General features: G+C 35.5%; 3 protein-coding genes across 6 annotated transcripts; 1 reads left to right on the forward strand and 2 right to left on the reverse strand.

Moving 5' to 3' along the window:
• Positions 1–1,827: 1,827 nt before the first annotated feature.
• Positions 1,828–8,693, reverse strand: LOC107786874 (mitochondrial import inner membrane translocase subunit TIM10-like). Its single transcript, XM_016608378.2, has 5 exons — positions 8,580–8,693; positions 7,207–7,258; positions 6,945–6,997; positions 6,617–6,725; positions 1,828–2,025 (listed from the first exon to the last, which is right to left on the reverse strand). The coding sequence occupies exons 1-5, from the start codon at positions 8,645–8,647 to the stop codon at positions 1,975–1,977; spliced, it is 333 nt and encodes a 110-aa protein (XP_016463864.1). The 5' UTR covers positions 8,648–8,693; the 3' UTR covers positions 1,828–1,974.
• A 1,939-nt stretch (positions 8,694–10,632) lies between these two features.
• LOC107786875 (uncharacterized) lies at positions 10,633–14,931 on the forward strand. Of its 4 annotated transcripts, none has more exons than XM_016608381.2 (5): positions 10,634–10,806; positions 13,059–13,168; positions 13,442–13,545; positions 13,810–13,886; positions 14,564–14,931. In XM_016608381.2, the coding sequence occupies exons 3-5, from the start codon at positions 13,445–13,447 to the stop codon at positions 14,701–14,703; spliced, it is 318 nt and encodes a 105-aa protein (XP_016463867.1). In that variant the 5' UTR covers positions 10,634–10,806; positions 13,059–13,168; positions 13,442–13,444; the 3' UTR covers positions 14,704–14,931. The 4 variants fall into 4 exon arrangements, with proteins under 4 accessions (XP_016463868.1, XP_016463867.1, XP_016463866.1 ...); XM_016608380.2 differs by having other exon boundaries at positions 10,634–10,793; XM_016608382.2 differs by lacking the exon at positions 13,059–13,168 and having other exon boundaries at positions 10,633–10,806.
• Positions 14,932–16,554: 1,623 nt separating this feature from the next.
• Positions 16,555–20,709, reverse strand: LOC107786876 (uncharacterized). The gene is made up of 2 exons (XM_016608383.2): positions 19,395–20,709; positions 16,555–17,473 (listed from the first exon to the last, which is right to left on the reverse strand). The coding sequence occupies exons 1-2, from the start codon at positions 19,913–19,915 to the stop codon at positions 17,260–17,262; spliced, it is 735 nt and encodes a 244-aa protein (XP_016463869.1). The 5' UTR covers positions 19,916–20,709; the 3' UTR covers positions 16,555–17,259.
• Between the last annotated feature and the right edge of the window lie 7,059 nt (positions 20,710–27,768).

Raw genomic sequence — 27,768 nt, forward strand, 5'->3', positions numbered from 1 at the left:
TAGTTGTTTGGTCTAATTGGCCTACCCAATTGGTCTCGAGAGAGTCAATTGGGCAAAATCGCTCACTCTACCGAGAGGTGTGAGAGTGGGTATAATTGTGCAACGGTTATAACATTGATCCCAAATATGTCAATCTATTATTAGTAGTCTCTACCCGTTAGTTAACCACCTAGGTGATGCCACGACCCTAGTGCCTTTCTCTATATTAATCACAACTTAGAACATCTCCCTTTAGCATAAATTAGCTTAAACTTGTAGTTGATACAATTAGGAATCGACCCAAAAAATGACAGAAGTACAATTAGGAGCAAACACGCATTCCTAGTCTGAACAAATACGCAACTCCATTCCAAACTCCCTGTGGAAATTGACCCTGATACCACTATTCGGGTAAAAGTCTTAGGGCTTTCTTATAACATTATAATTTTACTCTTACGTATATAAAGCCATCTTAGGGCTTCGTTCTCCATCAGTACTATGTTTGGACTTCTTAATATTCAAGGTATAACTGCTACTATTTTGTGTTGTTTCTGCCGTGTTTGGACAAGTGGACTTAAGTAAATCTCTTAATTCCTGATATGAAAGCAACTTTTGTAATTATGGCCCTCCAATATTCCCAACGTTCAGTATATTTTGCCAATTGATCCTCCTAATGGATCTTCCCGACTAGCCTGGAGTATGCGTGCCATCTTTCAAGAATATGTTGTTGCTCTTGCTACAATTGCTGGATAAGTACATTTCACAGTATCAGTGTATTTAATATTTCACTCTTAAACAATAGAATATTGTTGTGTTAGATGAAAAAAATTAATAATGTGTTCTTCGTCATCATCAAACAACCAAGAGACATCCTATGAAACATATCAACTTCAATCCTCTCACTGCTCCTGAATTTTCATTTCAAGAGCTTAAACTACAATACCCTTTCGTTGTCCACGTTGAAATACAACCTTGGATCTCCCCCCCTATCATGCAATCAATTGAGATTTCTCTCTTTTTCCCGCCGAAGTTTGCTTTAGCTTTGGAATGATCCCAAAAAATGTGAACTTTGTTATCTCCTTCGCTATCAACATCTTTGGACCCCTGTTTCTTCTAGAAAATAAAGGGCTTTATGTAGAGGTGGAAAGAAGGTGTACTGGCGGACGATAGATGAGGAGAAGAAATCATAGTATTACTGCAGTCAACAACTTCATCAAACCCGTTGAGAAGAAAATAAATGTGAAAAGATTTGCAGGTTAGAAGACCAGTTAGAGTGAAGAGGCCGAGGTGGGTGTGGTAAGGGAGGTGGCCAGGTTGGAGTTGCAGCAAATGGTGGCTATGGTGCCGAAAATGGGCGAGCGGCAAGGACGGCCAACTTAAGAGGGCAGCGAAAACAAAAAGAGAAAAGAGAAGAGTCATAATGGGCCGGGTCATGGGTAGTTGAGTTGTTAACCGGGTAGATTAAATTGGAGGGTGGGTCTTTTAGTGAGGAGGTGCCACGTAGCCCTCCATAAAAAAAGTAAGGGCAAATGTGATTTATAGTATAACAATAGGGTCTGAAATGACCAAAGTGTATCGGAGGGTAAGTTTAAACAATTTTCGATAATAGAGGAACACATTTGGCCTTTTTCCGTCGACAGAATAACATTTCTAACATCAATAAGGACCATGCTTGCAAGAAAGGTCATAGTAAATTGGAAGTTTAGATAGGAAATTCGTCTAACATGACAAATGTGGAAAGAGGAAATTCAGTTACATTAGAAGGATCATATGGCAAAGCTTTAATTAAAATACTTGCATATAAAGAATGGAGGCGCTGGAACTAATCCTTTTTAAAAATAAAAAAAAGGAAAACCTATATGCTTATCTGCATTTCTTTATCAACCGCTAAAATACATTACTGTAAATCTCAGAAAAACATCAAAATTTCATGGCTTTGGTGGCAAGAAGTCATCCTGCTCTTCAGAACTTTATATGGTCAGGCGTAGAAGAATTTCACATCGGTGATCGTCCATTACCAAGCATCTGACCAATAAGGTTTGTCGCCTGAAAATAAAAATAAAAAGTGACTCGAATATTTGACAAGTATAGATGTACCAAAGCTATCAACATTTTCAATATAAAATTACCAGAAGATATCTGATACATGGTTGGAAGAACTAAACAGTATACTAGTTAAAAGAAAGAAAACGGATAACAAAAACGGATAACAATGTATGCTGAAGTTATATTCAACTCAAGAACCCCGTTAATGTAGCATAGAGTTTGAGAAGTATGCATGTGGCAACTGGCATGAATTTACCACAAGCTGAAGAATCACAAAAAACATAAGAGTAACACCTATACGATTTGTTTGACAATTACTCTGCGTCCAATTACAAAACATAATTCATCTTTCAAGCAGCAACAAATTAGCAACTAAAAAGAGGTGCGACTTATAAATAGCTGTTCACTACATTCAGATTTGAACTTTGATTTGGCTCAAATTAGGGCTCTTTAACCAAGAATATATGACCAATACCTGCATCAACTACCATATAGCATCGACATGCCTATAGATCCTGAATCACATATCCCAACAGAGCCAATGATGTTGTCACTTTTCTGGGTTGGGGGTCGGGTTCTTTTTTTTTGGGGGGGGGGGGGGGGGGGTTGGATGAAGTAGTGTGATTTCCATTGACGGGTGATAAGTTGGTATTTTTACCAACTTCTCTTATGCTTTTTAATGGATTTATGCCCCATTTACTGTGATCAATTGACCAACTATGGTTTGATGTGAGAGCTTAAAGAATGGAATAGCATCAAACAATCGCATAAAATTGAGCAAAGAAGGCCAAAACTGAAGAAGGAACTGAAGGAGCAAAAATTCAGCCTGCGTCGCCAAGTGCTTCAGGTCTTCATAAAAAATAAAAAATAAAGGAGTTGTGAAATAAAGGGGTGATAAAGTTTGAAAAATAAGCAAAGCGTGAAAATTGTGAAAAGGAAAGAACCTGAGTGTTGAATTGTGTAGTGCTTAGTAAGATAGTAGTCACTTACTACCCACAATTCTATCTTACCCCCTATTCAAAAGCCTACATTGTATTCCCTCAAGTCCTAAATAATTCCAAACTAGGTGCACCTACATTCAAGGAGATTTCTATCAAATACTTCAGCTGCTTATTATCATTTTATCACTTTTATTCAAATACGTAACTGATTATTAATAAATCAACTTCAGCAGTAAAAGTGTTTTTCACCACCTAATGCTTATCAACTACTTTAAGTTAGCTAAGCCAAACATGCTCTTAAGATCCTTATTCACTACTCTCCAATAATATAATTATATATACATAGAAATAGATAGATATTGATACAAAATTGACATAAGCTCCTTTTAAAATTTTAGTTTCATATTCAACTACTTTGGGCCAATGACATTATTATTTGCACCGAAGCATGATTAAACACTAATTATTGTTATCCAGTCAAAGATTATTTTCCCCAAAATATCGAAAAATATACATCAACTAAATCTTGATATTCACAAGAGATGAATAATTCCTCATACAATTAGCGCAATAGGATATATAGATTATAGAAAGTTGATTATCGGCTTGTGAACTGCATCTTGATTTAGGCATCACATAGGCCAATTTGCACATTTTCACGGATCAACTTGGGCAACTCTTTTCTGATGGGTTATTTTGGCCATAGCCCAAATCATCCCATCAGCAAAATACATTTTATCCAACCCATTAAATTTCGGGGCGGGTTAGACTTTTGACCAAATTTGCAATCCCAAGATTTAAAAAGAAACCCTTCCAAAATAATGAAACGACATCCTCTCACTCTCTATTAGCGCAAGCATCATCATCTCAATTTAGGAGTGGCAAAATTGACCCAATAATATGAAACTCACCCAACCTGCCAAAGATTTAACCGCAAGGACAAAATGTGTTTTATTGGTCTATTTATTTGGGCTATGCCCAGAGTAATCCATTAGAAAATAGTAGCTGAATTAGCTGTGCATGTCTGATACTGACCCGTGCCCTAACTTCACCCTTGGGCTAGGCATTAGTAGGTAAATAGTCCCCTACACTCATGCCTAATCCAATAATAAAACGAGATCAACCCTTGCTCTTCAGTTCTATTCCTAATCTATACCCGTATATGCTTTATAAACCCACACAGTTGCCAATTGAAATCTTCCAAAAGTCATATTCCAGTTTTCTCTCTACTTTTTGTTCATTATTATTTTCAAATTATTTACGAATATGAAAAATTGTTTTCAATTCTCTTTCTTGAAGGATAAGTGGGTCCCACGTATTAGTTTCCTGGAAGTGATTTTATCTAAGCTTGATTGTTGACACTAGTAAAGCCACATCCTAAATGTCAAGTGATGGCAGTAACTAATAAGAGCTAATTTAATATGTTTGTAGCATTTTTACAATTTTTAAAAAGTTTTGAAGTCTCAACATTATTGGTGAGGCTATTATTTTCACAATGTTTTTTCAGTTATGTGCTAAAATTAAATACATCAATTAACTGCGACGGAAATTATAGATAACTATATAAATAAGAGAAATAGGTATGAAAAAAATGAATCTCTGCTATTGATTTTACAAACAAGACTGGTTGAGGGCAGGTTGAGAATCTGAATTGATGCCTCAAAAAAGAATGAACAAAAAGGTCAAATTGTGCCCAACTCATTTAGGTCCAAATACTGGCAGGTTGCGCGATGATCTACTTGTTGACTCAGCCCATTTTGACCTGCACAATATCGAAATAAACTCGAAGTAAACTGCCCAATTGCCACCCCTAAGTCTTAATTAACTGGTCCGGAATCCACTAAACTATTCAATTACCTGTTTTCAAATTTCTTCTACCAACTAGCTTTCATTTAAAAACAAAAGAAAAAATAAAAATCTTTTTACTACAAACTAGAGTCTAGTTATTTTACTTAACTTCGAAGACATAGTACCCTTCACCTTGCAATATGTACTCCCAAGTCTTAATCAGCTTTCATGGACTAAAATGAATTTGGTCGAGCTTTTTTTTGGCTAGTACTTTTTTCCAAAATTGAGGCATTTGGTCAAGCTTTTAGAAGGAAGTTAGTACTTTTGAGTAGAAGCAGAAGCAGTTTATGAGAAGCAAAAAAAAGTAGCTTCTGTCCAAAAATACTATTGACAAAACTACACTTAGACACACTTTTTAAAAGCTTGGACAAATACTAATTGCTACTCAAAAGTACTTTTCATATTGATTAGTCAAACACAAACTGCTTCACACAAAAAATAATTTTTTGAAAAGCACTTTTGAGAAAAGAACCTTTCAAAATAAGTTGATTTTAGAAGCACGACCAAACACACTATAAATTTCTATCTTAAACTAGCATGAGTATTACAAGGCCCGCCCTAGACTTTATAGAATGGAACTTTTCCTAAATCCATTGTATACTGACTAAAGTACTCTTGAGGCTATCCACCCTATCCCTTTCCCCAACCTCTGGTGACCCCATCCAGTGACCTTTACGGCTCTACCCCAACCCCCATGCTAAAAAGGTAGGAAGTACCATTCAGTACGAGGCTTTGTTCTGATTAAAAATTAATACTTGTTTGCTTTAGTCCACAACAATAAGACAGCCTGGAAAAAAATTAGTATATAAACTGGTTTTCCTTTTGATAAGGTTAGAATATGAACTATTATCCAAACCTAGAAACTGATAGAGGTCCTGCAAAAGTGCATGACACACAAAATGTAAGGAAGAAAATGGTCATAGTTTCCACTGTTTTTTGAGTAAAAAGGCAGCAACAACAAACACCAAACCAAGTGAAATCCAATGAAAAGGACAATACTATGGGTGTGTTTGGTACGAAGGAAAATGTTTTCCATGGAAAATGTTTTCCTAGAAAATATTTTCATGGAAAATGAGTGATTTTATACCTTATTTTCCCTTGTTTGGTTGGTGAGTGGAAAAAATTTTCCGGAAAATAATTTCTAGTGTTTGGTTAGAGAGTAGAAAATGAAGTACTTATTTTGTTGAAATGAAATAAAATACTTTTTCTACATCATGAAAAGAAAATATTTTTTTGTTGAAATGAAAGAAAACACTTTCAACATGATGAAAATATTTTTTTGTTGAAATGAAAGAAAATACTTTTATTATATTATTTTGTTGAAAGGAAAGCAATTACTTTTTACATCATGAAAAAAAATACTTTTTTATATCATGAAAAGAAAAATACTCTAATGAAAAAAAAGTACTCTATCTATAACATGAAAAGAAAGTATCATTAATAATATTTCTATTTAGGGTGGGGGTTGGTGGGCGGGGTGGGGTTGGGGCAAGGGTAGGGTGGTAGGGTGGGGGTGGGTGGGTTGGTAAGGGATGGGAAATAGGGCGGGGAAGGTTAAAAAAGAGTTTTGAAAAATGTTTTCCCTTCTCTTGATAGGGAAAACATTTTTCTCCAATTGGAGAAAAATGAGTTCATGAGAAAAATGAGTTCCATAACATTTAAGCCAACCAAACATGGGAAAATTGGTTCCTTCATACCAAACACACCCCACATTAAAGCTCATTTAACTGCAACCAGATCACTTATCATCCCACCAAAAGGAAACAAAAAAAGTATTAGAATGAAATCATTGAATCATTTACCTGCCAATATTTTGATACACAACGATCAATGCAGCTATTTTCGCCAATATTTAGCTCAGGGTCCTTGTACCTTCTATCGACACACTTGTTGAAGCATGTCTGAGTGAGCCTAGATCACAACAATAAACATCAATGTATGGAAATTCAGAAATTTTGTACACATGCCTTCAATGGAAGTAACTAGGAAACAATACTGGAGCTGAATTAGAAGGAAAACTGAATCATATGGATAATCACCAAATCTTTTAGTTTTTTTTTACTTAAGATTTCTTTTGTGCTATTAGGTTAAGATTTATGATTGAAACAGTTACAATGTGGAACACCTTACTTGTTAAATGATTCAACCCTGTACTCCATCTCCTTCTCGGCCATGCCAAAAATCTGCATACATAAGGAAAGAGGTGAGGGGGTGTAAGAACCAGAAACATTTTAGCTTGAAAAGTTCTGCATTCAACGTCTTACATAGAATGAAAATATTTTGAAATTTGGAAGCTGGAATTACTAACAAATGTATGAAAATTACACAGAAAGCATTTTTCCTTACAGATAAACAAAGACTAAATGATAAACACATCACAAAAGTAAAGAACCTGCTCCTTGTCAACTGTTGTAGGTAGGTTATTGGAACCCATCTTTACGGACCTGTGAGACAGAAAGCAACACTTACATCAAAAAGTCTAATTATAGGTCTGAACCCAATGAAAAAAACAGGGAACATACGGCAAAATATGCTAAAAGAACTTTAGCAGTATAGCCAAACAAAAATCGAGGAATGTGAGGACATTTTCCAATCGCAATACCCCTTATGTCCTGGGCAATGAATTTACTGTATGTTTAGAAATCACTACTGCACCCACTGCCTTCAATTAGATGTTGTGTACATGTTTGTGTACAAGAAGTCTTATTACAGGTCTGAATCCAGTTTAAGAAGCATACAGCAGACCTGCTAAGAAAAATTCAGCTAAAGGATGACGCCCAATCATCATACCCCTTTATGCCCTGGACAATGAATCTGCTATATGTGTAGCAAGTGTTAATGCACACACTAGTTAGGATCAAGTGCTTACCATTGTGCCATAAGTTATAGCTGATAGCAAGGGCGCAACTTTATTTCTTAACCAAGCCCACCAAGCAAGCGCCATGTTCGATCATGATTCCGACTCGGGCCACCCAAGCCCCCTTGTGGGCCTTGCCATAGGCAGGATGTTAGTGTTACCCAACAACACTACCTTAGACTCCATATGTGTATACGCACACCTTTTGCCGGCAAACTACCCTTAGCCTACCTCGTCTATAAGCATTTCTGTAAGTTCACCTGCTAGATCACATTGACCACTACTACTACTACATGTACGAAGTAAGGACAACGTCAAGTGGGCAACGAATCTACTGCATTTGTAGAAGGAGCGGATGTATAGTATTAGCTACGCATTGAGCCAAACCCAGTAGTTTGGCTCAGACCCTATATGTATTAAAATATTTACTAAATATGTACAAATATTAAATTTTGAACCCAGTAACCCAAATGGTGGATTCACTAACAATTTTTCCGATATTCCCCCTTCCAAGGACTCTTTCTCTAGCCTTTTTCCCTCATCCCTTTTGGTTTGGTGACGACAAGTACAATGTCTCGAGTAGGACACCGAACATTCACCTATGTAATTTCGAAATCTGCTTTCAAGCAGCTCCGTTTTTTAAGGGAGAGGACTAAAAAATGGCATTCCAAATTCATAAAGTTCAAATCCTGGATTCACCTCTAGTTTGTTACTAGTGTGGATTTATTTAACGCCTTCGCATTGATGTATCTGTTCAACACACAATTATATGAATCTATTCTACAAAAGATTATCGCGTGCAGTGATAATTTTCGTGCTACTGACAAAAATTCCTAAATCTTCACAATTACGCAAGTAGCTAATTCATGTTTAAACAAGCATGAAGCAAATAGTCTAATGAAATTTACCGATGAATGGTGTCTTCTGTTCTCTTTCGTCTTTTACAGAGGAAGGGAGAAAAGCAAGGATTTTTCATTTATTAGGGTTTAACTAAGGTTTATTCGAAGTGAAGGAGAACTTTTGGAGGGTGGAACCCGACCCGAATTCTAGTTCATGGAGCACTTGACCCGCTTAGTGTTTTTTTTCCTTCTTTTTCCGGCCGGAAAAGGGCCAAAAATGTCCTTCAACTATTCGAAATAGTTTAAAAATATCCTATGTTTGTTTTCGGTGCCAAAAATATCCATGTCGTCTATGTTTTGGATCACAAATACCCCTAAACAATTAGTCTTGTCATTGAAGCTGACATGACAGTCCAACTAGGTTAGATTTGCTTACATGGCCATCCACCTAAGCAATCTAGCATGACAAAACTATTTTTTCGAAAAAACTATTTTTCCGGAAATTTTTATTAAAATACAAAATCAACATTTATTCCGAAAAAGTAAAAAATATTTAGAAAAATTATTTATTTCGGATTTTTTTTTATTAAAATACAAAATCAACACTTATTCCGAAAATAGTAAAAAAAATTCGAAAACATTATTCTTGATTGGGCTTTATGATTTGATTAAAAAACTTCATAGTTCTCTTTTGTGAATTTTTGATTAGTTTTATCTTAATTTTTAGATACTTACCAATTATAGCTTCACAAAAGGCACACCTATACTGTAAGTATCAATTGTTCATCCGAAGTTCTTATATTTTTTGGAGTTTTGAAATTTTCAAAAATGCCGAAATTTAACTTTAAGTGAAATTTAAAAATTTTACGGTCGAACACTTATTCCGAAAAAGTAAAAAAATTCCGGAACAATATATTAAAGCACGCCCCAAAATAATTTATTTTGTATATTATATATAATATTTTAATAAATAAATATTTTTTTTTTACTATTTTCGGAATAAGTGTTGATTTTGTATTTTAATAAAAAAATCCAAAATAAATAAATTTTCCAAATATTTTTTTACTTTTTTGGGAATAAATGTTGATTTTGTATTTTAATAAAAAAAATCGAAAAAATAATTTTTTCGAAAAAATAATTTTGCCATGCTGGATTGCTTAGGTGGATGGTCATGTAAGCAAATCTAACCTAGTTGGACTGTCATGTCAGCTTCAATGGCAAGACTAACGGTTTAGGGGCATTTGTGGTCCAAAACATAGACGGCTGGGATATATTTGGTACCAAAAATAAACGGAGGATATTTTTGAGCTATTTCGAATAGTTCAAGGACATTTTTGGTCCTTTTCCGTTTTCCAGCCGTTGTTAAGTAAAAATAGCACGGTATAGCCAGTTTTCGGACTGGTCATTCAAAAATAGCCAGCATTTACCAAGTCAATGAAAAATAGTCACTATTTTGCTGCAACAGAGACCGGTCCAGCATAATATACTGGAGTTCGGTGCAACTGTGTATGAACTCTAACATATTATGCTGGACCAGTATACTTTGCTGGCTCCAATATAATATACTGGAGACTGGACCGGTATACTTTGCTGGCTCCAGTATAATATACTGGAGACTGGAGCACCGGTGCTCCAAACTCCAGTATATTATGCTGGACCGGTATACTTGCTGGAACTCCAGTATATTATGCTGGAGTTCTAGTGTACTTATGCTGGAACTCCATCATATTATGCTGGAGTTCCAACATACTTATCCTGGAACTCCAGTATAACATGCTGGAGTTCAATTATACTTATGCTGGAACTCCAGCATAATATACTAATATATTTTCCGGGTTTTGAATAGTGTTTTCGCTCAGATTTATCTTTACATGAAAAGTGGCTAAATTTTGATTACTTTTGAAATTGGGCTATTTTTAAACGACCAGTTGTAAATCTGGCTATTTTTGAATTTCAACCCGTTGTTAAAGTTAATTTTGTGGAAGGAATAATTAGAGTTATTTTGACATTGTTAACAACTTATTATTTCCTATCGAACCAAAATATTGAAAAGAGTATAAACCATTTCATAAGTAGAAAAAAGTCAATTTAAACGAGCTTAATAATTGTCTAAATCTATTTATTATCAAACCAACATATTCGCGCTTAAACCCTAAGCCCTGTCTGTATTCGAAAGGGTTAAAGGTTTTTCCTCGACCAGACGCCTCTCACGCCTTTGCCATCACACTTTGCTTCACTTCTCAGTTCAGAGTTGTTTTTTCAATCAAAGTTTACGCCTTTAAGGTACCCATTTGTCGTAAGTGTTTACTTTTATCTCCCATTACTGAAATCTCGCACCTCCTAATTCCCTTTGCTTCGTTTCTGAAAGTTTTTCAAAGATTCAATCTTTTTAATTGTATTTCGCGATCTTGGACAATTCTGCTAAAATTTTAGATTAATTGTAGTAGTTGCTTTATGGGAATTTGCTACAGCATATTGTTGAGTCAGATTTCTGAATATAAAAAACAACAACAACAACAACAACAACAACAAACCCCGTGAATTTACACAAGTGGGGTCTGGGGAGGGTAGTGTGGATGCATACCTTACCCGTACCCTGGGAGGGTAGAGAGGTTGTTTTCAGTACACCCTCGGCTAAAGAAAAGTTTGGAAAAAAACATTGCAATAAGTAGTAACAATAGTAAGATATAGATTCCTGAATATGAAAAGAACAGAAGAAGGAGATTGAATTATTTTGTGTTATTCTGGGTTTGACATTGTTTTTACTTATTTTATTGTATCGTGTTGTTACTTTAGATACAATATTTGTTTTGATTGTTTACGTAACGATGAAATGTTCCATTTTATATAACGTCCCATTTGGTATGGTCGCGTTATTACCCTCATTTTGTCCTTAATATTATTTAATAATCATATTTTACCCTTTACTCTACCCATTTTTATAATAAATATATACCTTGTACTCTACTTTTATTTGTAATATTGTAAACTTATTATTCAAATTGTTGGTGCATGACATTATGAAATGGCGGGGAACAATACAATGTATCCAAATGTTGTATTCATCAAAACAATACAGTACAATACAATATAATACAATACATATTGAAACAATGCATAACAACCATCCAGACAAGTTGTGAGTGCACATTGGCACATCTATGTGCCTATTTAATTTTTCTGGTCTTCTTATTGCTTGTTTGTCCCTCCCACACTCTTCTCTCTGTCCTTTGCCACCTCTTTGATTCACTTCTCAGTTCATAGTTCTTTTTCTCAACCTAAATTTAAGCTTTTGCTGGCAGTGAAGCATCAAGATTTTCAATGATTCAATTGCCTTGATTATATTTTACAATCTTCGGTAATAAGGCGAAATTTTGAATTAGTTGGTTTTGGAATTGGCTGTCTGTTGTTTCATTGATTCCTGAATCTAGAAAGAACTCTTGTATTTTACTCTAGGTTTGACACCGAGTCTAAATTGGCACGTCTATATGTCTGTTTAAACTTTTCAAGTTTTCTTTTTGCTAGTATTGTTCTTGTTGGAAAAGGTAAAGTTTGCATTTTACAATTATTTACTTTGGTGGAAGTATCAATGACCTTATCATCGATTTTTAAGGTCATATGGGAATTTACTATTTGAAGTCAGAGAGTAGGGAAATAAATGAAACAGTAGACTGTTTTAAATGGAACAATTAGAGAGTCCTTTTGAAATTTATGCTTATATTTGAAGTGATGCGTTTTACCAATCAAATGATGTTTGGGGCGAAGCTGAAATTACTTCTAGTCGTTTGGGTATAAACTAAACATATCCACGAATTTCAACTGCTTTAAGCCTCAGAATCGCACTATCCCTCCTTTGCACTAACGCACTACTTTCCATCTCTTTCCGCAATGAACACCTATTGTCCGAAACCTTTTTTTCCCCCAATGATTTTCAATGGAAAAACAAGAGTTGTGCTTAACTGGATTATAATGCTCTGTTTTCTCTCATTTCTCAAAAGGAAGTCTCGATGCTGATATGATAACTCCTTCTACACATAAAACCCCATTGATATGATATTTCCTTCTGATTTTACAAGTTAACATTTTTTTAATTCATATGTCATAATAGCTGAAAATTGTGATGGAATACTAATTTGTGCAGTAAGGATAAAATTTTATTTAATTATGCCTTTATGAGTTTCACAAAACATATTCTCAAGCTTGGATCAAAAAAGAGAGTTGCGGCTGATTTAAAAAAATAAAAAGATAAAGGAAGAGAGTTGCGAAGATTGATAACTAGTAAAAATATAGTCTCGAGTATGATGAACTCTGATTATGGATACAGAAGCTTCATATATCCAAGCTTAACTAGTTTACAAATGAGGGGCAGTTGGTAGATCACTTGATTGATTTAGATAAATAATTGCAAAGAACCTGAGTTTTATAGTGCGAGCATTGCTTGCTTGGCTCTGCACTTTCTTCCACTTCGATTCTGTCTGTGATTACTTTGTTTCCTGCAGTTTCTATTCTTTTGGCAGTCTTTCATTCTTTTCATCCCCCTTGTTGTAGGTTCAAATATTCTTGTATGTAAACAAAAGCTAGAAGCAGTGACTTGGACCAGTTGAACATTCATTGTTGTTTATGCTTTGGCCTTTAAGACATTGGACTGCATCATTAAGGTCCTTGCTGATTTGACTGCTTTCTAATAGTACTAATACTACTACTACAGTGTGTTTTGATCTTAAGATAATAGTTCACTGAAAAGCACTAATCAGGATTCAGTAGAAACATTTGTAATGAAAGAAGTTTGCTTTCATACCCATTGGACAACTCTAATCTCACTTCTTTTGATGGTTCCTCTTTTCTTTTTTCCTGGTATACATAAATTTCATTATTTTCGAATTCTGAAAATTTGGCAATAATTTTTGAATGATCCTCATTTGTTTAAACAGTCAATGGAACATGGTTCATTCGAAGATCCATCAAAAGCAACGTTCTCATTGACAGATGAGGACCATACGCTGGCAAATGCTATCCGATTCACTTTAAATCAAGAGTTAGTAATTCATCTCTTCCTTTTTTCTTTCTTTTTTCATTATGCAGTAATCACTACAAGTACTATTTTTTTTTCCTGATATAAATAATATTATAGAATTTTGCTTGAAATTTAATACTCCACTGGTAAAATAGATGGCCTCTGTATCTCATTTTGTTACATACTGCTGATCTTTGTTAATCTTGTCTCTTCCCTAGCTTTTAAAAAAAGTGGTTTTTGCGGCAAGCTTAGGACATTGATTAACTGATATTTACTTTCTTGCAGTCCCAGAGTAACATTCTGTGGTTACAGCATTCCACATCCCTCTGATGCTAGAGTAAACATAAGAGTTCAGACTACAGGTAAAGCTTAAATAATTTTCAAATTTATCCTTATCAACAGTTTCTCTTACTTGTAAAAAAGAAAAGCTTAAACATTTCTTTCACTTACACTTAACAGTTTTTTACCTTATAAAAAAATAGCTTAAATATTTCTCTCGTGATAGGAATACAGGGGTAATCTTTTAGAGGTTGTGTCACTTCCCTCATGTATTTGTCACCAGATTTTCTGATATTTTTTTCAAATTTTTTTTTTTGCTTCTTATTTATCATTCAAATTGACATCCGTTTTCCATACTAATGTAACATGCTTGATAATTGCTAAAACTTTCGTCATAGACTTCTAAATGGCTTGTTCAGGATCATTCTTGTTAATCAATAGTTGGTTGGTATCACTTTTTGGCCAGTTTGTTTTGTTGGAGAAATATCTTGATGCCCTTCCTGTTGATATATTTCCTTTTGCGAGCTTATTTGATCTAGTCCATGTAGTAGATTGTTTTGTTAGAGATTGCTACAACATGCTTAATCTATATACATCATATAATACGACCGTTTGGAAATCCTTTAACATAATTTGCAGTAGCCTTTTTATGCTTCCATATTTGTATACACTTACATTTTGAGAAATGTTTTGTATCTTCTAAGTTTGGTACCTTAAAATCTTCTGCAACTTTTGGTGGTCTATCTGGCTTCTATTCCAGGGGATCCAGCAAGGGAGGTATTGAATGATTCATGTCAGGATCTAATGCTTATCTGCCAGCACGTTAGAGGCACATTTGATCAGGCTATTTCAACGTTTAAAACCGAAAAAGGTCTGAGCGCTGTGGATCTCAAGAAATGATTTTGACGTAAAGTTTATATAACCTTTTTATCCTAGTAAAATTGTCACTTTTTTCAAACACAACGAGACTTTTAAATGTGAGTGCTCTATTTGTTTCGTGCATATCTGCACAAAAAGTTGCTTTTTGCAGAATCATTTTATCCCGTAAAGATGTTACATCAGATTGTTAGCGATAATGCTTATGCTTTTGTTGCGCACATCAACTGCCAATTGGGTAGTCTTCTTATCTATGGCTGTGCAAATATCAGCAAGTTTAGGTTCAGATACATAAAGAATGTACCTTTTTTGTATGGAAATTGTTAGCGGAAACGTAAAAGAAAGAACACAAGATTTAACGTGGTTCGGATCAAAATAATCCTACGTCCACCAGAGAACAATTGCCCTTTTAATATTAACAAAGGAAGGGGAGATTTCCCAATTACACTTAAGAGAATTTCTCTCTTAACTCTCTACTCACTACAATGTATTGTATTATTTTGGGATGATTTCTACAAGTGAAGGAGTGCATCTATTTATAGAGGTAAAAACCTCCTCTTGATGTCATTGGTGACATCAAACTACCTCCTCTTGATGTCATGGGTGACATCAAAGGAGGAAGCTTCCTCCTAGCATCCACACCAACTCTTTCCACCAACTCTTCCAATTGGCATGTCATTGTTGACTAAACATAAACCAACATTTTCAGCATGCCATTGTTGACTAAACATAAACCAACATTTTCAGAAATATTAATCTGCACATTGGTCGCGATGGATTATCACTACTAGCCTATACAGTTTGCTATAAGTAGTAGTTCTTTGTTCTAGTTTATGTGCTTGTGAATAATGGATTTCTTATCAGCTTGCTTTCGCGTAAAAGTGTATACAGTTTGCTGTAAGGAGAAATGTTTTTTTGTCAAAGATTAGAGCTACATGTATGAACCAGTATGCTATGATGTTCCTTTTCCTATGCCAAAAAAGGTGTAAGGAGAAGAATTTTGTGTCTTCGTTTTCCATTTGAGTAGTTATGTTCCAAAGCCTTTGAAGTGAGAATTGTGTCCGCTCCAGTTTTGGTTTGTCTAAATATTAGAAAGTAATAATAATAATTATACTAAAGCAGTGAAACAAATTCAAACACAAAGCAAATGATTCTGGTCAATGAAGGTTGCGTAGCATCTGAGAGAATTTGGGACCATCCTTTGCTTTGACAAATTAAATTCACATCCAAAGGTATATTTGAAACCATCATTCATATTCTACGTACTGAAAGTGTCAAAATATTTACACATTCAAGTCACTTGAAAAGTAACTTCAAGTTATTATGAAAGGGTAGTCCGGTGCTCAAAGCATCTTACTCTAATGCAAGCATTAGTGGCTACTTACACGGCTCAAACTTGTGACTTATAGGTCACACGGAGACAACTATACTGTTGCTCCAAGTCTCCCCTTCAATTGCAAGTTACTTTAATAAGCATTAATTGATAACTAAGAATAAATTGTAAATAACTTGCTATAATAGGTAAAAATACATTGATTATGTAAAAATTCTTTTTACATTTATCCGTATATATACCTTAAATTTTTAGATTTATCCGTATATATACCTTAAATTCTATCTAAAAATCTATTTTCAGCCTGATCATACATGTTAAATTCTTCACCATATGAAGCACCAGCTCTCCACATAGCTTGCAATTTTTGTAATGATAAAACTTACATGGATACACACTAACACAATTGGTGATTTTCTTCCTATCTACCTAAACCATGGTGGGCATAGTTGCCCGATATCTGTGCTGACCTCGTAGAATAGTCCAAATGAGCCCAAGGTGGCCCGAAGACAAAGAAAAAGTTCAGGTGTTAACAGAGTTGATTGCAACAACCATACAGCTGGGATTAACATAGCTACAATTCAACTAAGAGCCGTGAGATATTTGTACAGAAATTTGAAGGATGATATACAACAGAATGCTAATACCTTATCGCCGTACTTCTATACATATACTTACATACGTACACTAGCTGGGAAGAACTTTAAATTCATCAAGAGGTTTTGATGAACAAAACTATCTTACATTCTAGCAAAACAATCATCACGGCGAACAATATTTAGAAGCTAATGGTTGAAACCGATATGTTTGCAGCATGGCCTATACCATTACACCTATATTATGCAATAACAACAACGATTCAGTGAATTCCCAGGGTCTGGGGAGGGTAGTGTGTACGTAGACCTTACCCCTACCCCGAGGGGGTAGAGAGGCTGTTTTCGATACACCTATATTATGCGAGTCCTTCATTTGTCTTGACACATCCGCGTCCAGAGAGTGTGATAAGGGTGTGGATATCTCATGTGGATTCGTCAAAATGTACTAAAAATTAGCAAGAAACTTGACATACCCATACCGGATACTTCCACGCAACTGTACCAGATACCACGCCACCTTTCATACACTAGTGCGACCAAGATAATATCTGAGTATTCCTCTGCCTACACATACCTCTACCGGCTGGTGGAGTTGTTTAAAGTAGCAAATTAAGAAACCTTTGCTGCCAGGACAATTATCTTCAATTGCATCTAGGGCAATATATTGAAGTGAAACAGCCATGAGATGACAAAGGCAAAAACCATGGATGCAAGTAGGAAATTCATGACACGGCGTCCATGCCAGAAGACTCGGGTTTCAGAAAGGCCTACAGGTGCTGCAACACTGGCAACTGTAGCGTTATTGGCTTCATTTGTCTGCTCTCCAGCAATGTTCAGTGCATTGGCACCACAGATTTCACAGATTCTGAATTACGCATATAAGAAATTAGCATATGAAAAACAAATTGAGATACTATTATACACACAAGGGCAGATGATTGCATATCAGATCACACATTTTCATGTTGGCTCACAAAAGAATTACAGTTTACATCAGATAGGATATAAGCAACTAGAGGAGACTTATAGTAAGAAATCGTCTATATAGTGAAATCCTGCATGAAGCAAAGGCAAGAAATTAAGTAGATAAACAGAAGTATATAAATGAACTATATGTGAGAAAAGAACATTCAACAAATTTAAAGGCCCTTAAAAAACTAAGACTAGAAACTTTTCCATTTTTCTGAAGGAAACATGTGATGATTAATGGTGCGTTCCATAGATAATTCAATCGGCTCCTAGTACAGAATTGCACTCTAATTGATACCACATGACAACAAAAAGAGCAAAAGAAAGACGACATGAAACGTTAATAATGGTGGACGAGCAATGCAGAAACTATTTGGACATAGAGTCAAACATCAGCAAAATGCATCAATCCGTTCAATATAGGAAGATGGAGGTAGATGTCTGAGCTGATATTCTCTGATGATGCCTTAAATTATTAGAAAATGACAAAAGTAACAGCTTAAATTCAGCTTCCTTCAGTAAATTTTCCAGCACATAGTAGTACTAATCAAGAATTCTGTGTACTGAAGAACCAAATGTTACGAATATAACAACAATTGCTATTGATGCCTGGTATGCAGAAGAATTCCGAACATAATCTTTCTTGGCAGGAGACAGTTAAATAACAAAGATTCGAGAAATTCAGTGCTTCTATCACTATTAGCAGCTACCACGAAGAAAACAGAATCCAGGTGCTCAAATAAAGAGAGGATTATACCAGACCACGACCGAACAATTAAATGACCATTCACAAACTTATCCTGAACTGAAACAAACCACGCCACTGTTATCAGGTTCTTGAACTGTAATGTTATTGGATATCTCTATGGATGCACCATAGGTGGAGGAACTACTGAGAGAGTTAGAAAATGAGAGAGAGGATGGTCGACTTGTGGTTCACATAGAGTATGTAATAAGAAAAGGGTATTGAGAAAATGGCGCCATGGAAAAAGTACCCCGGAGTCTCTCACATTCACTAAAACATCAGATATTAGGAGAAATAGATCACAAATTATACTTCACAAGCAGATTATAAGGATTCACTTAAACATAAAAATTATTCCAATCATGCAAGTCTATTAGAAGATTAACCAATCAATCAAATACGCGTCAATCCTACACTAATATTGGGATTGGTTGTCAGTGGCGGACCCGGAATTCTCACAAGGGAATCTCAGAAATATAAAAACACCACATTTGGGTTTTGAACATGTGATCTAAAGAAATTTTTTTTGCCACCTTTACCGCTACACAAGAAGCTTCCTTATGTTTAATAGGATACAACGATTTATTTATACACAAAAGAAAATTATTTTTACCCTACTTGTGCAATATAACTTTCTAAAAAAAGGTGAATCAATTGAACCCTGTTCAGGCAAGGTAACTCTGCCCTTCATTGGCTACTCTATATTTGTTCCACTCTATTCCGGTCAATTTTTCACTTATTCAATACTTGCATACAAGTCTGTCTCTAACAAAACAAACACCATGTAATGTAAAAGGGCAGCGCGGTACACTAAGCTCCCGCTATAGTGCGGGGTCGGGGAAGGGCCGGACCACAAGGGTCTATTGTACGCAGTCTTACCATGCATTTCTGTAAGAAGAGACGGTTTCCACGACTCGAACCCGTAACCTCCTGGTTACATGGCAGCGACTTTACCTGTTACGCCAAGACTCCACTCCTAAACACCATGTAATGCAACCGAAACACAAACTAAAATTAAGGAGCTACAAAATGGGAGAGAGACTGACTATTGAGAGAGAGTTATAGTACTCACGTGTTTCCTTTGGTTTTGAACCAAGTCTCAGCACACTGTTTATGAGCAGCACCTAAGTCACCTTTGCAAGAACATCCCAATTCTATAGCCATCTCTATAGAATGCTCTTGCACTTGATCTCCACCACTACTACTAATGCCACCACTTTTCAACAAACTCAAATGACAAATCCTACAATCCCTCTCTTCTTTATTATGCAATTTCAACAACTCCAATTCACCACTCTCCAAATCAATCTCCTCATCTGAGAATGACCCTCTTTTTTGCTTGTTGTCCCTCTGTGGTTCACAATTTACCAAAATACCCTCACTTTCACCAGCCATAGAGCCTAAAGGTGAGTGCCAAGACTGGTCAGAGTCTGAATCAGTGAAGTTGAGACTCCCATCTGTAGTTGTTGTCTCACTGCTTGCCGCCATTGACGGCCGCCGGCGACGTCTACGGCGGCGGTGACGGCGGGAACTACCATTCCGGTTACTCCCATTTCTCTCTATGTCAGCATTATTAGCTTCAAAAGTTGACATTTTTTAACCCAAAAAAAAAAACTATCTTTTTGCTCACAGGTTGAGAAAAAAGATGGATTAGTTTAAGAGTTTAAGGAAATTCATCAAAATTCAGGATGAGAAGCATTAAAAGTTGAAAATTTTCAGTACCATTTACCCAAAAAGCTGTCTTTCAGCTCACAGATAGAGAAAAGATAGACAAATTGTAGAATTTAGAGGATTTACCAGAGTTCTTGATGTGAAGTGTTAAAATTCTGACATTTTTTTAGTATCCATTATCCCAAAAAAAAAAAAAACCGTTTTCTGCTCAGAGTGAGCAAAAAGATGGAACTATTAAAGCATTTCAAGTGAGTTCATAAAAGAAAAAAACTCTGTTTTGTTACTACAAAATTTTTTTCTCAGATCACAGATTGAAGAAAGGCCTGTATTTGATTACCCAAGAATCTCTTTTGCAGCTAAAAGATTGAAGAAAAGATGGAAAAGTTGAAGCATTTAGAGAAGAATGACTATTTATTAGTATTCCAGAAACTGTTTCTCAGATCGCAGGTTGTGGAGAAGATGTTGCAATTGAAGAATTTTTAAAGGAGTTGATAAAAGATGATGATGAGAAGCGTGAGGGAAAGAAATGAAGATAGTTTATGAGTATGTTGGGTTTTTTAGTGCTTTAACAATTTGCTATCTTTGCTTTCTCAAAGTGGATGAGTAATTGTGACAAATGGACATGTATTTGAGAAGAGATGAAAAAGGAGATACAAATAGGGAAAAGAGGAGTACAGTTTCCTTTTTTCTGTGGTGCACAAGGGACAGAATGACCCTTCTGTACAAGGGAACTGCCAAAAGTGTCTGCTCAGTCTTAGGAACATAAATTTCATGTTTCTCCATTTTTCTTGGGTATTGATTTGTACGATGGATAAGCAAAATAATCCTAAAGGTAAATATTTAGTACTGTCTTATTGCTTGTTGATTATTAATTCTGAGATAAGTTATCCCATAATTAAAAATAGTACCGGGATAACTTATATCTACTAAACGGTGGAATCGTAATCCCAAAATTAAGATTCCTGGATAAAGCAGTAAAATCGACAATTTCAGAATTAATAAAACAGATATCAAACAGTCAATAACTAATCTCAGCATAACTTGGGTCGTTTGGTTGGAATACGATTTATATCGGTATAAGTTATGCCGGTATAAGTTATGCCGGTATAAGTTATATTGGGATAAGTTATGCTGGGATTAATTATGTTGGGATTGTTGTTTATTCATTGTTTGGTATGTTGTATTAAGAATGACAATTGCATAATTTCTATTAAGAACGTATAAGTTATACTGGTGCTAATTACCCCACCTTCTATAAGGTATAAGTTATCCCGGTGTCAAATGGTTTGCTAACCAAACAGAGTATTAAGATAGTATTAAATTTTTATACCACCCTTATACCTTCTTATATTTTGATCACGCCCAACTATGCCTTATAAAAGACAAAGCGGTCGTTGCAAATATAATCCGGTTTACAAGTCTGGAGTCGAATCCTCAAGGAACTAACCTATCTATTACAACTCTTAGTGATGCTAGTACAAGCTCAAACAATTTTCAGATGCAAGATTTTTATCAATAAATATTGAGTTTTGTTTAACTAAAGTAAAATGATATTAAAACTAACAATATTCCAAATTAAAGATAATTCAATTGTAAAAAAGATCTAGGGTATTGATTTCCCCAATTGGTAGTTTAATTCTTAACTCTTTTGCTATAATCTCGCCGTAATACTCTATGAGGATTATGAGCTATGGGTTATCGCAATTATCTCTCGATCAACTACGATAATTTACTAGAGCATTCTCTGGAACTACTCTAGCTGATAATTTATGCAGCTCTGAATTATCCCACCAAAGTTTCGTTATCTCTAACCCCACTTTTAAATTCAAGTAATGAATCTCTTTAATTATCCAAAAGTGGTATTGTTCAATAACAATCTAACCTAGTATTCTTTCTCAAGCAACACAAGGCAATTAAACACGATTAATCAAAAGTCCATTCAATTAATCACCATACAAAATATAGTTCAACAATCATATAATAAACCCGACTCGATTATAACAAAACTAAGTCAAAACTTTATCTAACAATTGGTTCCATCAACCCTAGATTAAATGTTTATCTACTCATGTAAAACAAGATAAAACCATAAAATCATTCATAATTCACAAAATAATGATAACAAGAAGAAGAATTAAAACTCTAATGGTGTCTTTATCTTTTTATACTTGTTCTTGCCTCCAATTGAGTCTAAAAACAAGCTTTTTTTTTTACTTGGGCGAGTTTGTTGAGTTTATATAGGGTTAGGATAAGTTTCTCACACTTTATACTTTAGCCCTTAAACTTTCTTGGTCTTCTTCAGATCGACCGCGGTAGCGGGCCAACCGCGGCACGACCGCGGTCATTTTAAACATTCTGTTTTCTGCTTTTCTTTCACCGCGTTCTAGCCGCGGCCCTACCGCGGTCGCGGTGGACTATTACCCAGTTTTTTTTTTGCCTTTTCTTGCTCGTTTTCATCCGGGCTCTTCTCAATTGGCCTTGTATCTACATAATTGACTCCAAAACACTCTATATCCTCCTGCTAACTCGGAGTAGTTCCTGCAAAGCATAAAAATCTCAATTAGAGCATTTTGTTATCATTTAACACTTAAAACATCAATAAAGTATGATTAACTTCTAGCATAAATAGCATCTACATCATATAATATAGGCTACTATCAACACCCCACACTTAAACTGTTGCTAGTCCTATAGCAACAAAACCATACTCTATAGGCCTAATCATCACTGGGTTACTTCCCTACTCCTTATACCAAGAATCACATAGATAGACTACCTTGGCGTAACCTCCTAACCTCAAGAGTGGACTCTCTCTCTAGCTACGTAATGTCCCTAACCGGCTTTCATATTCTCAGTCAGAGGTCCAGACTTACCTTTCCTTCCTGAATCACGTGCCTACTCACCACAAAAGAGACTTGTGTCATGTCATTATAATTTACACACTGAGGAATTCACATACGTAAGATTTCACTCACCCTCAGAAATAAACTCTCATGCCACAAACAATGCACCATAGACTTGCCCGTAGTGTAATACTCTACTAATCGAGCTCTTTTGGTCTAGAATCAAGTAAGACTTTATTTGGTTGTAGTGTTAGATGCGGGACAGGTAGGATACATATGAGTATAGTGACTACACCTTCCTAAGCACTTAAATATATTTTTTTCACTTTTAAGCCCATACCTTTGTCAAACCTTCATTCCATATTTGCATCACTGAGTTACACCCCCTACTTCTTTAAGCACGTTTACATCAAGAGTCACCACTTAGCAAGGAAAAATATTTATTTTTTTCAATTCAAGTGTGCTCTTATTTTTTTTAACACAGTGCACCTTTCTTCTTATTTCATTAGCTCCACTCAAAAGCCCAATCAACCACCCCGCGCTTTAACTTTTCCATATTCATTACAATTCAAGTACTTTTAAGAGGTGATAGGGTTCAAAAAGATAGACAATTCACAACTTGGGTAAGGCTTGTAATGTGGTTGCCAAAGAAACAGGAATACAAGCTCAAAGGGGTTAACTAGAATATACACAATCAGGTGGATGCAAACATATAGAGATAGGTTCAACAAGGAAACACCTATATCACTTTCCAGACCAATTAAGACTATCATTTCGCTTCGTACACACACATGGCAAGTTCTAGGCATTGAGTGTGTCACACCTCCTTTTTACTACCCGAAAGGGGTATAAGGGAGTTTTTTCCAATTTAAGTGACAATCGAAACAGGATTATTTTATTTGTTCAGAGTCACCACTTAGGATAATTTATGGTGTCCCAAGTCACCGGTTCAAATCCCGAATCGAGGAAAGATTGACTCTGTTTTATAGTCCGCGAACACAAAAATCCGGGTAAGGAATTATGTTAACCCGGAAGAACGTGTTAGGCATTCCCGGGTTCCGTGATTCTACCACGATCGCTCAACTATTATATTGGCCTAATTATCTGATTTTTAATACATATTTTAGCCTATGGTTCAATTTTAACTTTATAGCCGCTTTTATTTAGATATTTTTTTAGAAAGATTCAACGTCATCTAAAACACATCTTGGACTATGTCACATAAATGCACCCGCGGTTCACGACACATTTTATCTAACGTTGTTGAGATTTGGATTTGAGTCACATAAATACACACCCGAGTTTAGGAAAGTAATTTAAATTACACGCCTAAAATAACTACGCATTTCATAATTCTTCTCAAATTGTGAGACCATTGTAAAGCGTGCATTAAAGAATTAGACTAACAATTAAATCATGAAGACTAAAGTTAAACTATAATCTGAATCCGACAACTTCAACATAAAAATTGTACCATTATTTTAAACGAAATCATATATCATTTTCTCCCAAAAATTCAAATCGTTGGAGATTTTCAAAACAATAAGGTCCATTATTCAATTGAACTTTTAAAACTGTAAAAACATATGATATTTAGCATACTACTGTTATAACATTCAAGCAAAATGATGAACATATTTGAAAGGAAAGCTCAACATGGATAAAGCGATCCTCATTTCGACATGAATCAATATAAAACAAGAAGGGTAATGCAGAGATAACTAAACTAAAATTATATTAACATACAGCAAAAACTATAATGAGGATGGACTTGAGACCCATGCGCATTACGGCGATATACAAGCAATGAACGCACCTTTCAATCTCTGTGTCAAACAGCAATTCAACAATGCACTTTACTCTTTGATAACTGCTCAAATACACGATAATCAATCAACGAACTCGCTCGGTGAAGCGGAATCTCATCGGACGACACTCGAACCTCGACGGAACTCAACGGACCTCTAGCTCGCCGGAAACTCGGTGGCAAACAAACTGAAAACGAGCTACTATGGCTACTTTTCGCTGGTTATTGGGATTGATTTTCATGGGATTTTGTAAATGAAATTCTGTAACTCCATAAGCTGCTATTACAGAGGTTTCATAGTGGTTTTGACGATGGATTTATGGATGGTTCACGGCTGGTTTGGGGATAGGTTCGTGGTGGAGATGAGGTTGTTGATGGGTGTGTGTAGTGTGGTAGGCGTGAGGCTGCTGAAAGCTGTTGCTGGGATGAAGAAGAGAAATGGAATGCAAATGGGGTTGTCATATTTTTTGTGTATTGTGGCGCTTCAGCTCCTCCTTCTTCTAGCTGATAGGTGTTACCCCTATTATATAGGTCTAGGTCTAAATGTGTATTTTTGTGCTAATTGCTCTTAGGTCCTTAGGGTCTTTTCATTTATTTTTTGTTCCAAAGAAGAGTCTAGAAGGGTTCCTAGGGTTAGCTTAATGGGTATTGGGTATTGGACTTAAGGAATGGGCCAGAAACTTGGGCCTTTATGACTAGCTATGCTTAAAATTAGCTTAATTAACTAAAACTTTATCCACATAGAAATATTATCAAAAATATTAATTAGCCCTACTTAAGTAAAAATAATTATTAAAATAAGACTGACTGTTAAAACAAAACTATTTTTTGGTATTTTTTCACGATTAAAAAAAATGACTATAAAACATTAATGAACCTATTTTTTGTAATTTTTATTTTCTTGTAATAAAATAAAGTAAAAGAGTACAAATGAGTTGAAATAGCTATATTAGGCCTAAATTAAATATTTATGTGCTAAAATATGAAAAATCTTGGGGAGGGTCAAAAATCACATGTCTACAGCTACCCCTCTTTGACTGGAAACACGAAGAGTTTTCGGACAAAGAACGACTAGACAGGTTTTTTGACCCGACCCTTATTTAAGGAGACCAAAACTAAGAGAAAAGGAGAATGTGACCAAGCACTGGTATCTGAGCTGCCTACATATCATTGGCTATAAAGGAATCGGGCCACGTGTAGTTCAGAAGTGAATGAGGTGATGGAGTACCGAGGTGGAGAGCCGGTCGAGGTGCCGTTCCGCTGAGGTTCCGATCCGCTGTCCCGTTATTACATCAAAATTAAAAAAAAAAACTAACTAAGCCTATCAGCTACGAGTTACAAGATTCATATCTATGAGTCTTCTGAAGCTTGATCTTGAGTCTTGGTTGGTTCTTCATGCGGACTCTGATCTGAATCTTGATGCTTGTTAGCCGCAGGTGTTGGTTCAATCTTCTTCAGCTTTTCAAACCAAGATGGGACATGCAGAGCTTGTGACCTTAGCCCTGTCTTGAGCAGCTCACATCTTTCATTAACTTCTACATTTGGATTCACTTTTTGTCTTTCTTTTTATTTTTTTTCTTTTTATTCTGGATTGTGACTAACTTCTGTTGATCATCTTGGACTGTTGACTAGCATTCTTGTCGCGAGCTTCTTTTGTTGCTAACCTGAATTGCATTCTGAATTGAATTCCCTTTTTTTTCCAGGTGGGCGCCTGATTGCTGAACTTGAACCGTCTTCTCTTGTTATTTGACACTTTTTTCCCTTGCACCTTGAACCATTTTCCCTGAAACTTGAACTGTCTTCTTTCGAAACTGCTTTCCCTTGAAACTTGAGTTGTCTTCCTTCGAAACTGCTTTCCCTTGAAACTTAAGTTGTCTTCCTTCGAAACTGCTTTCCCTTGAAACTTGAGTTGTCTTCCCTTGTTCTCCATGTGGGCACCTGATTACAACAAAACAGACAAAATAAAAGAAATTTTCCTGCCCCAGTTTGATATTGGGAACATCTGTGAGTGTTAACAAAAATATAAATCACTTGCGTTGTTAATGAAAATGCAATGATGAGAGTAAAATTAATGACTTGACTAGGATGTGCATCTCTTAAACGTGATTGAGCTTGCGGAAAACTATAAACTAAGCTTGACTAAAGTAAAAACTGACCCTATTCTCCAGGCGGGCCCCCTGATTTCAGGAAAACTAAACGTTGATAATCTTAAGAAAACTAAAAAAATGACTCCTTTTTTTTTAAATTCAGACTTCCTTTTTTTTTAAATTATTATCCTAGGAGAAAATTCATCGGACTAGGTTTTCTATCTTAGGAGAAAGATTCATCAGACTAAGATTTTGATCCTAGGAGAGTTTATCAGACTAGGTCTCTTTTCTACTTCTTTTTTGGTATCTTAGAAGAAAGGTTCATCGGACTAAGATTTATATCCTAGGAGAAAGTTCATCAGACTAGGTCTTCTATCTTAGGAAAAAGATTCATCAGACTAAGATTTTGATCCTAGGAGAAAATTTATCAGACTAGGTCTCTTTTTTTGGTATCTTAGGAGAAAGATTCATCAGACTAAGATTTTTATCCTAGGAGAAAGTTCATTAGACTAGGTCTTCTATCTTAGGAGAAAATTTTCATCAGACTATGATTTTTTTTTTGTATATTAGGAGAAAGATTCATCAGACTAAGATGTTTATCCTAGGAGAAAATTCATCAGACTAGGACTTTTTATTCTAGGAGGAAAAATGTAAATATCAATGGCAAGATTTTATGCATAATAGCAAGACAAACAAAGGCAAAGATTTGAGAAACTTCCCTTTGTAGTCTTTTCTTTTCTTTTCCTTTTTTTTTTTTGAACCACTTTTCTTGCACTGCTTTGTTCCTATTTAACACAAAGAAAAATTGGTCAGTTTTCAAAATGGTGGTCGGTTTGTGGCCTTGAGCCTTGGGCAGCTTGGTTTCTGCTCAATCAGCTTGAGTCGGTCTCAAAAGACTTTTATTCTGCACCAACTCTGATTGTTTCACACCAGTACCATTTATATTTGTAGCTCAAATAGCCTTATCCCAATTGGAGATCTTTGCTTAGGTGACATTTTCCGATATCTTGAATGACTTCCTGCTTTTGAGCAATTTGT

Source organism: Nicotiana tabacum, chromosome 3 (genome assembly GCF_000715075.1).
Source record: "Nicotiana tabacum cultivar K326 chromosome 3, ASM71507v2, whole genome shotgun sequence".
In the NCBI taxonomy this organism is placed as follows: Eukaryota; Viridiplantae; Streptophyta; class Magnoliopsida; order Solanales; family Solanaceae; genus Nicotiana; species Nicotiana tabacum.

Coding starts and splice junctions, on each gene's coding strand:
- LOC107786875 (XM_016608382.2), top strand. CDS start 13,445: ATGGAACATGGTTCATTCGAAGATCCATCAAAAGCAACGTTCTCATTG. Junction 13,546..13,809: donor CGATTCACTTTAAATCAAGA/GTTAGTAATTCA, acceptor ACTTTCTTGCAG/TCCCAGAGTAACATTCTGTG. Junction 13,887..14,563: donor CATAAGAGTTCAGACTACAG/GTAAAGCTTAAA, acceptor CTTCTATTCCAG/GGGATCCAGCAAGGGAGGTA.
- LOC107786876 (XM_016608383.2), bottom strand. CDS start 19,915: ATGTCAACTTTTGAAGCTAATAATGCTGACATAGAGAGAAATGGGAGT. Junction 17,474..19,394: donor TTCAAAACCAAAGGAAACAC/GTGAGTACTATA, acceptor TGCGTAATTCAG/AATCTGTGAAATCTGTGGTG.
- LOC107786874 (XM_016608378.2), bottom strand. CDS start 8,647: ATGAAAAATCCTTGCTTTTCTCCCTTCCTCTGTAAAAGACGAAAGAGA. Junction 7,259..8,579: donor ACAGAAGACACCATTCATCG/GTAAATTTCATT, acceptor TCTGTCTCACAG/GTCCGTAAAGATGGGTTCCA. Junction 2,026..6,616: donor GTGTATCAAAATATTGGCAG/GTAAATGATTCA, acceptor TTTTATTTTCAG/GCGACAAACCTTATTGGTCA.